Source organism: Bombus terrestris, chromosome 8, assembly GCF_910591885.1.
Source record: "Bombus terrestris chromosome 8, iyBomTerr1.2, whole genome shotgun sequence".
In the NCBI taxonomy this organism is placed as follows: Eukaryota; Metazoa; Arthropoda; class Insecta; order Hymenoptera; family Apidae; genus Bombus; species Bombus terrestris.
Genome location: NC_063276.1, coordinates 5439628 through 5454515, shown reverse-complemented (window position 1 = coordinate 5454515; position 14888 = coordinate 5439628). Strand labels below are relative to the sequence as shown.

General features: G+C 39.4%; 1 protein-coding gene across 5 annotated transcripts in view; it reads right to left on the bottom strand.

Moving 5' to 3' along the window:
* LOC100646982 (venom dipeptidyl peptidase 4) overlaps positions 1-14888 on the bottom strand; it is a 300060-nt gene that overhangs the window by 270921 nt on the left and 14251 nt on the right. Inside the window, exon 1 of one of the 5 annotated variants that reach the window (XM_012311196.3) lies at positions 6332-6488. The exons of the other annotated variants lie outside the window; for them this stretch is intronic. Within the exon in view, the coding sequence (XP_012166586.2) occupies positions 6332-6361 (30 nt within the window). The 5' untranslated portion in view covers positions 6362-6488. Of the gene's footprint in view, positions 1-6331; positions 6489-14888 lie in introns of those variants that run through there. 5 annotated transcript variants of the gene reach the window in all.

Below are 14888 nucleotides of genomic sequence, written 5' to 3'. Positions count from 1 at the left end.
TTATTAGGTTGTCCGAGAAGTGTCTTTCCCTCACAGACACGTCTTTTACAACGACGCATCTTTGTACAAACATGAAACCTAATTTGTCGGACGTTGTGGTCTTTATTTTGATAGAACAAAATGGATCAGACGTAATTCGACAAAATAATATAAAACGGACAATGTTGTGCATCTATTATTTCCTCACACAACGAAAGAAACTTTTCGGACGATCTGATAAAAATCCTTGAGAAAAATTCACTTGTCTAAGAATGTAACTGAGAATTAAATTACCTACTTGAAAATTCGGTTATCCGAAGATCAGGTGCGTTCGAAATTCAGGTACTCGGAAAATCGCCGTATTCCCGGGTACTTGGAAACTCGGGTATCGAAAACTCAGGTACTCGGGAAATTTAGATACGAAAATTTGATTTTCCAGACAACTCACGTATCTAGAAACATATACATAGAAACTAAAGAACTTGACTTTCTATCTCGCCTTTCCGGAGAAACTGGCCTTTTCTGAACTCCGAGAAAAACGTCTTTATATCGATTACTAAGAAAATAATAGAATAACACAAAAGCACGATTTCTCCGATATTTTCACAAAGAAGAGCACAGTACGCTGAAACTGAAGACCAGTTTTAGCGAAAAACAAACGCGTTTATGACTCGGATACTCGACAACTCGTTAAAGTGCGATATTGTCTGTACGCGACGTCGGATGTGAAAGGGTTGTAAACAGACGCAAAAATCATTACGATACGAATTTCGCCGGAATCCTATTTCTACGGATACCGTTACAAAGGTACGGCAAGTTGGTACGTGTAATTTCACCATTGAGACGCCGAGTTGAAAAGGTCAGACGGCATTGATACAGGAACGCACCTATCGTCGTGGAACTGGCGTACGAAGAACAGGTAAGTAGGTGCTTCGGTATTCAACATCGCGAAGAGAAAGGATGCAATTAAGTGCCTATGCCTATCTCCCAGTGAAAGCCAGCCAAGCGAACGAAGATGCGAAGAGATGTGCTCACCCTTCGGAGATTAATACCTCTTTCACACCGATGCGAACCAGGTCATTCAACCGGCAGCATTGTGGAAGTTCCCGGTGCAAATGTTCACGGTGCTCGATTAGTAATTGGTTTTGAATACGGTCCAGTCACGATAAATCGATCGTTTATTCCAACGGAAGTCTGTCGAAATTTCTAAATTGACGCGCGTTCCAGCAAATACACGAGTTTCAACGAGTAAAAACAGAAAAAAAGGAAAGTAATGGGGGGAAAAAAGAAGCAGGAGGAAGTCGATTTTGCTTTCAGGTAAAATAGGTTTCGTCGTTCGATCATCGCCGTAAGCGTTTCAATATGGAAAATATGGTATTACAAATTAATACATAATCCTGAATATACGATAATTATACACGAATATATCTTTTGGTATATTACACTGCCGCATTAATTACTCATTAAATACACATAATAACACGACCTCTACTCGCTATCGATGACTACGAGTAATTAGGACGCTCTAGTCATCAGACTGGATCCTCGATGAACGATTATTCGATCCGATAGAGACACGCTAAGAATGACTTTGCATATTATTAAATTCTGTTCTTGCAATCAAAGGCGATCTTGCAAAGAAGATTCGATGCCAATCAGCCGCGACATTATAAAGTTATAAAGCGAACATCAAATATGGCAAATGGTGGAATGCTACAGGTGAGAAACGTGACGAGTCAGTCTCTTGCGAAATGAGACAGCAATTACGAAATTCAATGGGTTTTTCACCAATGCTACGTCAAAATTATCTTTGATATCGATATCGGATTTGGATTTCCGTAATTCGATTTGGATCATCTTCCTATTATATTTTGGATATAGCAATAACATTGATTAGCATACGCAGATTAGTATTAATTGAATTAAACTAACGTAACGATCAAATAACGCCACCATTAGGATTGTACGAATAATTTCCGCGTTTTTAACACGCTTTTCCGCGTCTAAACTACGCGACATTCTCCCGTTCTTTCTACTTTAAAAAGCAACGATGTTTCGTTATATAGTTCGATCGCTCTATGCAAAGTTCAAAATTGTATTTTAAAACGTTGAAGCGTAGGTGACTGAAATAATAGCACGCTACGTGCAGTCGTCGATTAAAGTGTCATTAAGCGGCGTGAGTTAACTCACGAGACTGGTACGTGTGAGCCACGAATGGGACAGAAATTGCATGCTTCTAATATCAGCGTGGTCTTCCTTTTACATTTTTCTTTTTCTTTCCTGTACAGATAGCATCGAGGAACAATGGAAGAATAGATTGCAACAGTACCGTAGCTCGATGCATCGTCGTCGTTCTAAAGGCAGTGTTCGCATCTCAACCTTGACGACTTTCACATGCAAGTATTGTCCAATCCGTAAATTCGACCCTGACGAACGGGACCGGTTCCAGGTGCAACTATGATAGCCCGTTGGTTTTCCAATGTCGTTGCATAATCGTGCAATAAAAGTACTCCACTTCGCGATTAAATGTTACTCTGGTTCATTGAATCGCTCTTAATTGAATCGTACTTTTTTATCGATAGAAAATGTCGCAACTTCGAGCAGATATGACAGGATAACGATAGACAGGATAAAGATTTCTTTCAGAGCAGCTACTCTTCCAATTGAAACGAGAATCAGACAAAATACAAATTGAAGGAGTTGTCCAATGCTTAACGAACATTGCAAGGGATCTTCGAATTATTTTCCATGGTAGAAAAATTTCTTAAATTCGAGGAAGATACGAAAGGATCGTTAACGATGTGATTTCTCATTTTCACGGTGTCACGGCTTTTTATTTAGAACGTCAAACTCGAAGGGAATTGAAACGTACGTATATCATACATAATGTGTATAATATACAACGCCTTATCTTTCGATTCCATGTTGGGAAATGTCAAAGTACACAGCAGACTCCTATATGCCATTTTCCTATAGGTCCCATTTTCGAATCTGCTTATGTAAAATAAATTAAATACAGAGAACGGAACATGATCTCTTACGACTATCAAACGGCTTCCATGAAGCGAAACTTTCGTATTGGAAATAACTTTGGATTCATGAATACATATTGAACTTGATCCCACCAGTGCTCGCGAGATATAATACCCGTTTTTCGAAAATGTATCTGGCCAGCCAAAGTACCTATCATAAATATCGGCCTGTAATTAACCGAACTCGATCCACAACATCGTTACATATTTTGGTTTCGATAATTCGCTTTGTACATCGCATTATTCCGTATGATTAGCTGTACAGCTTCTTCGTTCGACTCTAATTTCGGACAATCGGAGCACCGGCGGCAATTTCACGAAAAACCGATATTCCAGCGTTTAGCGAAAGCAACGCAACTCGATATGTAATTGCGTAGATTCGCAAACCAAACCAATTTCAAAACGGGAACGATGCACGAAATGCTGCAACTTTTCGTTCGATAAGCTTCGATGTTACATGCAAACGAGACACACGAGGGTTCCGCGATGTTTTCTTTTCTCATAGAATCGGAAAATCGAATTGCGAACAGCGTGAAAACCGTTGCCTATCCGGAGACGCGTATCCCGTGGCGTCATTATCAATTGAGTTTGCAACGCGGTCTCGCAGGAATGCGAATGTTTCACGTAACATGTATTTTCCCCCTCGTTCGCGTTTACGGCTTGTTTCCATGTAATCGTTTTACCGGATTCGGTGTCAAGGGTATGAAAAGCACTGGCTGATCGAGCAATTATTTATTAACCGGACGTGTGCGTACAGTGGCCCACGAAAGCGTTACAACACTTGCCATAGCAAGCTTTTACATATCGAGTGTATGTTATGGTTGACAAAAATTTCAAGTTTCACTGACGATGTTACGAACGAACATGATAAGACGATTACAGAAAAGATTAAGACGGAAACTTCCGGTGTTAATATAATCGGTGATATTTAAATTGCAACTTGCATATAGCGATATATATATATATATATATATGGCAAGTAATAAAATATATTATCGATAGGTTTTTTAATTTAGGTTTCTAGCCTCAGGTAGATTGTTGCCAAAAGGGTGATTACTGTTGCTCGTAATTACTCTTTCGTCGTTTATTTGTATAGTTTGATAAGATTCACGTATACTGTTACTACAAATCGATCAAATATGAACACGTGTGTATCATTGCAAATAATGTAAAATGTATTTCGAGCGGAATTCTTTCATCCAATTTTCACTTCTGACGTTATTAATGGCAAACATATACGGCTAGCAGATATCGATAGCAACGGTAGTTAACGCGAAACGGTATAATGTAAAGTTTTGAACGTTCAAATACTCGTAGACGGTTCCGTACATTGCTTTATACACGCGTTTACCAGAGTTTCGAGGTTTCTAATTAAAGGAAAGGATCGATCGTTAATCATTAAAGGAACAAACAGTGGACAGATAAGGATCGTGGATATAAAGTTTCGCAGGTATATTAATCGAAAATGATCCTAACAAGCTAAATGAAATTCCGAATAACGCGGAGAACTTAAGCTGCCGATTATTTCAAAGGATTTTAAATCCTCCGGCGATTTTATCTCTTCGCCCGTTCAACTTTCGAATAACTCGCGCAAATTGGACGAGATTTCGCGTGAAATGAAAAATTAAGCTACCTAATTAATCTAAGAGGTTGAAGCCGCTGTTTCACGGAATATACATAGCTCTGTCCTGCGGCTTTTGACGTCACTTGAAGCGCACAGTAGTTAGAGAGTAATTTAAGCTCGTGGTAGCTGTTACAGGATAAAATTACGCGATTCTTACATGGAATAAGGAAATGACAACGGATCGATCCGTGAGATAGCACGTACTGTAGTATTATTAAAAATTGAACAGCTCGTAACGAAAGTAATCCTCGTCCACGTTGATCTTTCTCCGAAAGTAAACAAAATAATACTTTGGTATCGCCAATAATACTCTCGGTACGGATGAAAATAAAGATACTGTAATCAATAACGAGACTAAAAAGGCCACGTTACGAATTTAACTTCTGACTAATGAAATGTATTGTTGTTTACGAGATTGAAAAATTCGGCGAGGTTGCCGATTTATCGTGAGCTTCTCGATTAACGAGGAATTATAAAATATTAATAAGCAGTAACGAGAAACGAAATAGAAAATTGAAAATACCGGATGTTTACGCCGACTGGGAATGAGTAAAGGGTTTTAGTACGACGAATCGATACTCAATAACGATCGTCGTTCTAAAAAAAAAAAAAAAAAAAAGAAAGAAAGAAAAAAGGATGCGAAAGCAATCCGAATCGTTTGGCGAAACGTATTCGTACTCAAACAAAGTTCGAGCAAGATCAAAGTGATTTTTTACTGTTTACAGCTTCGCATCTCACGACTGCCTTCTCAAATGATTCGTCCAATAATTTCTGCAACGCTAGACAACTCTCATCGACATTGCGCGTAACATCGAATTGCTTTTATTCGCGATTCGTCGTCGGTAAACTTAAAAGACAAAAAGAAAAGAAAAAGGGAATTTTCAACACCAACTTCGCACGACGAACTTGCCTGTGTAACTTCGACATTCCTAACGGGTTGAAAACCTAAGTGAAACCAATAATATTCGACTTACAGAAACGAGCTATAATTTATGTGCTTCGAGAAGAAATACGTATATCGTTTACTTGTGATATATCAATATACAATTTCTCCTGTCTCGTTGCTTATGGCTGTCTGATTCATTTGGCGAAAAAAGTAAGCGACCGCGCGTGCGCTACGACGACGCGATACGAAATTCCCTGGCATACGAAAGCAATCGCGAAATTCTCCACGAAATTATAACGCGTGCAACTACCATTCTAATGACGCGATAAAATTCCCAGGAACCTCCCTAGAATTAAACAATCGTCCCGTATTCGCTAATATACACGAGCATCTGGGTGAAAATCGTTTTAAATTACGCTCGCTTAATTAGGCCAGATAGCGGCCCGATGAAAAATGCCTGACTTACGAAATCGTTAACCGATCTATAAGCGAAATGCCTACTTTTCTCTGTAAACGTTTGTAAAAAGTCCGACAAAATCAGACGAACGAGATTTTTTAAATTTTAACGTCAAAGTACTTTGACGCTTGTCTCGCATAGTGTCATCAATTTTCTCTGCTTTCTGTTTCGTAGAGTTGACCGATTTGCAAATAAGTATCTCGTACATGCAGAAGAACGCAAATAACCTCGTTCCATTAAGTCGATCGAACAACACGGAACTAGCCTCGTATCGGTAAGAAAAGGTGCATTTGACTGACAGCTAAAGAATAACGCGGCATTTTCGTAGAAAGTAAGAAAAAGTGAACGCTCACGTGTCGGAGGTAACGAACTGGAAACGGCATCTAAGCGGTTCGATGTGTCCCTGGTTTATCCAACTCGATACAGCCCTCTCGTATCACTTAAATAGGATTCACTGAATGGATATCGATGGAGATCGGTTGCTTCGGAAGGAAAAATCTGGCAATCGAACACGCGCGTACGATCGCACGTCCGTACGTCGCGCGACTCCTTCCTTCTCAGTCTTTCTCACGCGAGTGCCAGTTCGACAGAGTTCGGCCGTACTCGGTTTTCTTCGCCGCGGCAAATCGTCGCGCTTAGATCCCGTAGAAAGGAGAAGTTTCACCATGTGCAACGAGCAACTGCGCTGGTTTAGTCTCGTCGATTTACTCGCGTGATTTTACTTGCATTTGCAATAATTTTATACGAAATTGCAGCACAGCTCGTAGAACGAAACGTGGCGTGACAGTTTTGGTTGGAAATTTCTGTTTAGAGATACCTAGGGATATTAAAAATTTCAACCCTAAGAATTCATGGTATGAGAACTCAGGTATCTGAGGTTTTGAATATGTTGGAATTTAATATTTAACGATATAGATAGGTAGGTAAGAATAAAATTACACGAAGAGTTAGATACCTTCAGGTACAATTAAATACAGGAATTTAGGTATCTAAAGAATTCGAGTCCGATGTTCCAGGTACTCGGTACTTATTTTCTATCCAACTGCATTTTTCTAGTGTTACGATATATTTGAAGAAATGAGCGAAATATCAAAGAGAAATCTAGAAATTCGAGAGCCGCAATAACGTTGGTAACTCGAATATCTGACGTTCGAGTACCAAAGAACTCAGGTACTTGGTGCTTCGAGTTCTCGCGAACTCAGGTACCCAAAGATTCAAAGGTGTTGAAGAAGAAGATTTCAAGCCACACAGTGCCTTTTACGCACATTTAACTGAACCACATTTAAATGAGGAGAAAAATCTCGATTTCGATTTGACACCAAAATCAAAATTCGCTGGTCACGTTCGCAAACCAATGTCTCGCGTCTTCGCGTTTTCGCGTTTCACAGCGCGGCATTTATTCGGGACATATAATATGCAGTTTTCCTGAAACTCGATATCGCGGGCTCCAACGCGAGTAAAATTCTGTTTATCAAATCTTTGTTAATATTTTCTCTACTCTCTAGCTCGGTTCAAGTATCTCGAGTGCTTACTGTATTTTCTAGACACATACGGTAATATTCAAGTAAACAACGCTAATGCCGAGGATGATCTTTCCGTCATTTCGTAAGTGACATGCAGAAATCGTTTATTTTCTCTACTGTTTCGCCGGATATGGTGCTGACATTTACTGAAAATGGGGTTTTAACATTTTCCTGAGATAAATGTGATCAGAAATCCATTTTTCAACCAAGTCGCAATTACGAATGGATTTGATTAAAAAAATAAACAGCATCCAGTGTAGCAGTTTGTAGTAGAAATACATTATACAGCAATGCGATATAATAACTTTCTGACATAGAAGAATTATAATCACAGGTTGGTTTCAACCATATTTTTTAAATTGCTACAGAGAATGTTTGGTCGTGTGGTTTAAATGACGAGATTCTCAGATGCTCCATATTTAAGAAGCAACAAACACTGTTCAACAAGAATCAATGAACAAAAATGTGTAATGGTTGTAACGAACGAGCAAGCTGATGTTGCAAAATACTATTTGCGATTAGATTTTCATGTACTTTCGTTAAACTAAAATCTTGATTTTACTAGAAAATAAAGAGTGTTCAGTGTAGCAGTTTATAGTAGAAATACATTATACAGCAATGCGATATAATAACTTTCTGACATAGAAGAATTATAATCACAGGTGGGTTTCAACCATATTTTTTAAATTGCAGAGACACAACAGAGAATGTTTGGTCGTGCGTTTTAAATGACGAGATTCTCAGATTCCCCATATTTAAAGAGCAACAAACACTGCTCAACAAAAATCAACGAACAAGAACGTGTAATGGTTGTAACGAACGAGCAAGCTGATTTTACAAAATGCTATTTGTAATTAGATCACGTAGTTAATTACAGGCTTATTATAACATCGAATAATCGTTATTATAATTTTTGTACAACGCACACCACGCTGCGTATCGTTAAATTTCTTGGCGCCAAAATCATCGCGCCTGAATATCCCATATGGAACATGCAACTGCTCTGGTCGAATCTTGTCGATTTCGCCCCATGAATTTAGCACGGCGACCCGAAATCGTAGCAGAGCTGGTAGAATGGACGTTACAGACCAGTTCCGGCCCAACGTTTCACGGATCATTGTTCCATTTTCGCAGCGAGTGCGTTTGCCCATGCGGTTGCCATTGTTGCTACATTTCTGCCGATAGAAGGTCCTGTTTTCACGAGGCATCGGCCACGCACGTGACAATGGCGGCGATGCAAACGCCGGTGAAACGCGCAATTAAAATGTATAATGAAACGTTAAATCGCGCGGAAATTGTAGCTACTCCAAATGAGCTGCGACGCGCACGCGGTAAGTGGAATTTTTATTTCGCGCGTAGATTAAGGAAATGTATGGACCAACGCTGTTAAAAAGTGGAGAAACGTAATAAGTAGCCGCGTTGTAATTTTCTGTTCGAGGAACAACGTTTCCCCAACGGGAATAAAAACAATCTCCAATGAGATATTACGTATATTACGCTGGTGCGCAAGAAACGTTTTTCCCAGTAAAAGTTCAACTGCGCGTAGTTCCTTTGAAACAGCGTGTATTTAGTCCAAGTAACGTGCACATCGTACAATGCACATTCTCAATGATTAACTTGTTTCGTTCGTTGCAGGTTGATATGAATTGTCGCTTGTAGAATTCTTGCAACAGAGTTGTTGTTTAATCTGCATTTTTTAGAGTTTCTGTTAAACTGATTCTAATTAATATGGAATGAAAGCTTGTCCAGGATAGAATGGATATCTCTAAGCTTCCATACACGATACGTTTACGTTTGCAGAAACTTTCGTAACGCTTTTTAAACGGAACAATGAAACTCGTGTAAGATAATAATCATACGAGCATTCTCATTGCCAATGACCGATAACGAGGTTTTCATATTTTTACTATAAATCTTCTTAACACTGAACACGCGTAACGTATAGGAAATTTCAGATAATCGATACAATATCTAATACAAACATTATCGGCAAGCTAGAAATACGAATTAACATCGAAACTGATTAAAAACGTACGACACAGAGCGTACGAATATTTTCATCGATCACTCTGTGTATGGCTTCAATTTTATCATCTTTATCGCGTCGCAGCTTGTCTGTTCGAGAGTAAAATGTGCGACGTAATTAATATTCTCGAGCAGTCAAGACACTGCTGTTTACTCTTTCCCGGCAAAGTTCTCCGTTTCGAGAGCATGAATTCAAACACAAGATAACGAAATTACTTTATCGGATGTCCCGCCGGCAAATAGACTTTGCATTGTTTCGCGCTCGGCAAAACTACTCGGCCTGAAAAAACCCGGTTCTCGCGAATCAACACGATTCGCAATTTTTCCTCTCTGTTTGATATGTCGCGCCAGGTTTCAAGCCGATGAGAGCCCAAGTATTCGCGGTGCACGCGCGGTCAAGTATTTTTCGCCAGACGTTTTATCACCGTGGCACCGCTTTTCGTGAAAATTACGGACGCGGGTAACGGCGAACGTAACCAGCAGAAGAAATGGAGAGGAAAAGAGGAGGAAGAAGGAGGTGAAAAGAAAGAGAGAAAAAAAAGAAAAACACATGGAGACCTTTCAGCAACTTACAGAAATATTTCAATAGGGTAAAAAGCTACGTGATTGCCACTTTTCAGCCACGTTTCGCAGGAATGAATGTTTCAAACGAATCTGGCTGCACGATTTCGGCGAACGTTATACACCGAGTATTTGCAACTAAACTGTTACCGCTTGTACCGCTTTTAACAAACGCGTTTAAAAGCTCCTTCAATGACAACAGTTTTACCCACGATAAATCCGACAACTATTAACAACCGCTTGCATATCGTTACACAAGCGCTCTGTACAAACACGTACGCGCGCAGCGTAATACATGTTAATAGCTTGGTACATATTGTTAATGCACTGGTCGCGGACCAACGTTTCACGGTTGAAAAATTTCCTATGCAAGTTGTTAAATATGAATAAGTAATCGCGAAATGCACTTTTTCGCGACATCATCGGCGTTGAAAGGTAACGTGGTGAAGGTAACTGTTTGAAATAACTAGAAACATAGGGGACTCGCGCGGCTGTGTAATAATTATGCGAGAAATTTCGACTTTGCGACTCTGCTATTTTGCCTGCAACGAAGCTGCCGTGAAAGGATGCGCTTTTCAAACTTCTGCTCTGCCCTTTTCACTCTGCCTGGCCATTTCATTTTTCGAAATTCCATTTAGATTATAGAAGATATAAAGGAGGAAAGTGTGTATTAGGTTGTTCGGGGAAATTCATAGCGAAAATTCCATAGGGATTTAACTAGAATCTCTTAATTTCCCCGCCTTTTGTTAAATAATTTTTCGTCTCCTTCGGTAACGAGCTCTTTTCGAATAGCTTTCACGATCTTCCAGAGTATTTCGTTTCTCTTCTACGTACCTTAAACGAGTCTTAGCTTTCAACACAGCGAAGAATATTTTCTGATAACTAGCATTCTGATAATAAATTTCTACGATACGTGACAATTCCTATTTCGCGTATCGATGATACATCGATTCAGCATCGTCGCTGAAGAAAATCTCCACGAATTTTGAACGTTTGTTCTTAGATTCCTATAGTGAGCGAAATAATAGCAGTACCGCTCCAACGTTTCGCTATTATGTGCAAATGTATAGTAAAAAACGGTACGAGCTTTTCGAATATTCCTACGCTTGTTAACAGAATCGAATTGAACAGGAAACTGAAACGAGAGAGGAATTATACTTTTCCTTTTTCCTACATTAAAATAACGGGTGTAATCGAGTCGAACGAACTTGAAATGAAGCGAGATAGCAAAGGATCGGACGACACGAGTATTTTGCACAGGCAAAATAGCTTTATGAGGCGATCGTAGGGCCCTGTTTACGCTTAACAAAATCGAATAAATCGAGTCGAAACGGGACCATCCCCGATCTCAAACGTTTCCTCGATCGTTTCATACGCAAACAGAAATTTTTTCCTCCCCGTAAAGAGAAGTAACACACAGGGTGTCTGAAATCGTGCAACGATCGACAGCGTGGGCAATTTCACGTGGAAAAATACGTCGAAAATATAAGCGAACATCTTACCGTATGACGCTTCGTTCTCGACAGAACAGAGTTCGAGGATTTGTGAAACGTACTCGAATACGTTTAATTTAGTTAATTAAATCTAACGATTTATTTAATCAATCTACGTGGTAAAATCAGTAAAAATCGTAGAACACAATTTGAAAATTCGTTCAAAATAAATTGGGAAAACTCAATTTCCTTGAAAAATAGGCTTCGAGCGAAAAAAATGTTATTCTACATTTCCTTTTTACTACTTTCGACATTTTGCACCTTTCGCTGGTTGTTTGCTCGCACCTACTCGACAATTAACCAAATTCGCCTGGACTAAACAATTTTCCAAATTTTATTGTATCCAAAATAACGCACGGTACGGACAAATTTTATTCCCTCTCGCGTAGCGTTCTCTCTTCTGTCGATCGTAACACGATTACAGACGTACACGCGTACCAAGAACGATCTTCAAAGATAGTTGCTATCTTGAATCTACGCTAATTTAATGCAGCATATTTTTCGAACGGGGAAAATTCGTTAATTAACTTTATTATCGTGAATTTATTTCGTCCGCTCTGCCGTCTCTGCTAATTAAAGTGGTTATCGACGTTGAAATTTTCAACGAGGACGCGCAACGTACGCTCGTGGCTATCTTCGAACGTAAAAAAATATTCCAGTAGCTTTTCGTTTGATTTCGTACGATTCGATCCGCGGCAACGTATGACCCGGTCTCCTGCGTTCCGATGAACAGGCTACGACTTCAACATGGTAAAACATGATATTTCTCGCAACCATGAATCTGCCCGCTGTCCATGAAACGTATCTCGCGGATAGTGCGAAATACAAGCGTCGATTAGTTAGAACGAACGAAATATTCGTCCGCCGACGACAGAGAGACGAGGAGAAGAAAAAATGTTATTAAATTTTAACGAACTTGTCGTTTAAATTTCAAATGTGAACTTTTAAATTCGAAGCTTCAAGGTATCCTACCTTTTCGTATTTTTCAAATCTGCATTTTCCGGCTGAAATATATAAATTTACGGATTCGTTGTCGAATTAAAGACATTGGAACGTTGGTTCAGTTTACGAACGTAATTAGAGGCGAGCTAATGGCTGGCTGTTGCGAAGAATTCAAACGGATGGAACAATACGGCATACAGATGGACCTTCATGAAATTCTTTATGCCAAATTTGCTTCTATTCGCGACGGATTATGCTGCTGCTTCAAGTTCGCCGCGCCGTTTCAATTTGATTCGTTTACACGCGAATCGTTCAATCAAAATGTTATCGGCTCGATTCGATCCGATTTAATGCAAACGAGTTTCCGCGCGCTGATCTCGCCAAATTGAACGCGACAGTGCGACCGAAAAAGAAACATCGAAATAGAGATACGCTTGCTGTATGCAAACACGCCGATAAGAGAAGGAAACTTTCTTCTGATCGGATAAAAAATGAGAAAACTTGAGAAACGTTGCAGCAGAGTAGAACCGAAAGAAGATCGACTAATCTCGATAGCAAGCTTCCTGCTATTTTCATATAATTTTCAACATGACAACTTTCTATAATAAATATGCAAATATTTTTGCCAGCTACTCTACATAGGTTTGAAAATCAATTCATGTCGAATTATGCAACCCTGTAGCAGGAACGTTTAATGAGATCAATTTACTTATTCATCACAGATAAAATACGTTTAATAACGAACAAATTAAAACACTAAATATAAATTGCTACGTGCGTATCTGATAAATATAATCTCACGAAAATTGACACGAAAGCTTGGTGAACTTTCAACTCTTGATATATAGCTACGTATACGACGAATATTAATCGTCCATTAATACGATATAAATGTAGATTAATATAATATATTATTTCTCAAATTTTAACGATATCAACTTACGATATATTAATGGGGGGAAAAAAATCCAAAAGATCGTTTCAAATAATTCTAATCCTAAAATGATCCTGGCAACGAGATATTCATACGATATCCGAGATATTTTCAGCAACTATTCCATTTAACGAAAATGATAATCTTTGGCATCGAGGGGCCGTGTACTTCAATTTGGATGGATGAAAAAAGATGTGAAAAATTAACCGAGTGGAAAACACGATCAAAGCGGAGCAATTTGCGCGTTCCATTTCACGTTGAACTTGGGGATTTTTCATGAACAATCGGATCCCACATTTATTGATAATCTGTTCAGAGGCGGTTTCATTGGCCGTTTCGCCTCGAGGGTTGCTAATTACTTACAAGATTAATTCCCTGGCCAGGTCCGTCGCGGATATTATGAGATTAAGTTGCTCTTTTACGTCATGTTACAGGCAAGAAGCCATTTTTCCTCGACGCTGCTTCTCACCGGACGTGAAAGAAAGAAGCAGCAACAAGCTCGCCAGGAATTTATCGTCTTCTAACCTTGCAAACGACAATGCAATTTCGCCAACGTGGCTCAAAGCTAACTCGGCCTCGGCGTGTTTCGCTTCTGTACCATTAATTCCCCATACCGTGCGATTTTCAATGACCAAAAAATAAAGATGAAGCAAAGAGAAACAACGATAAAACTTCAATTTTCTACAGTTTCCAAACTAAAGTGGAATATTTCGACTAAACAGGATAACATAGTTCAGCTAGTGGATATAATTTTATCTATCCCGATCCCATCCTTTCTCTTTCTTTTCTTTCTTTTTCTTTTATCTCTGTACTACCACTGTAGTCATCCACTATCACTTTCAAGCCGAGCCAAAAGTTGTTACGTTCTTTATTAAGTTCGAATTGCTCAGCGGGTCTATGGAAAGTTAAACGAGGGTCTCCAGGGTGAAGTGGGCCCGAGTTTTATGATACGGCGAGTGCCACCGCGAAAGATGCCGAGTCTGAATCTTTGAAGGCATATCGCGAGCTTTTAGCCCGACTACGGTTATTTCTGCCACGACTCGAAAGAAAAAAAGAAAGACCGATATCATCGAACGATCGAATAATCTCTTTTATTCGTACAACAATCGTTTTCACGGCTGATGATTAATCCGGCGTTTAGCAATTGGCCAAAGAGAAGCGAATTAATTTAAAAATACCAATCGTAGGTGGAAACGAATGGCTGATAAACTCGATAGAAATCGAAGAGGAGAGCCGATCGCATAAAGGATACGAAGAATAATATCAGTTGATTAGTCGGCGCGTCCGATAAGCTTTGAAAAGGGACAAAGATTGCCGTCAAAGGATTTTATTTTCGAAAAGGAAAAATAATTCATAGTCGGAACACATGCAGCGAAGAGTGAACAAATAACCAAGTATCGGTGACCTGCGATGCAACTCTGTTCCATCGTCT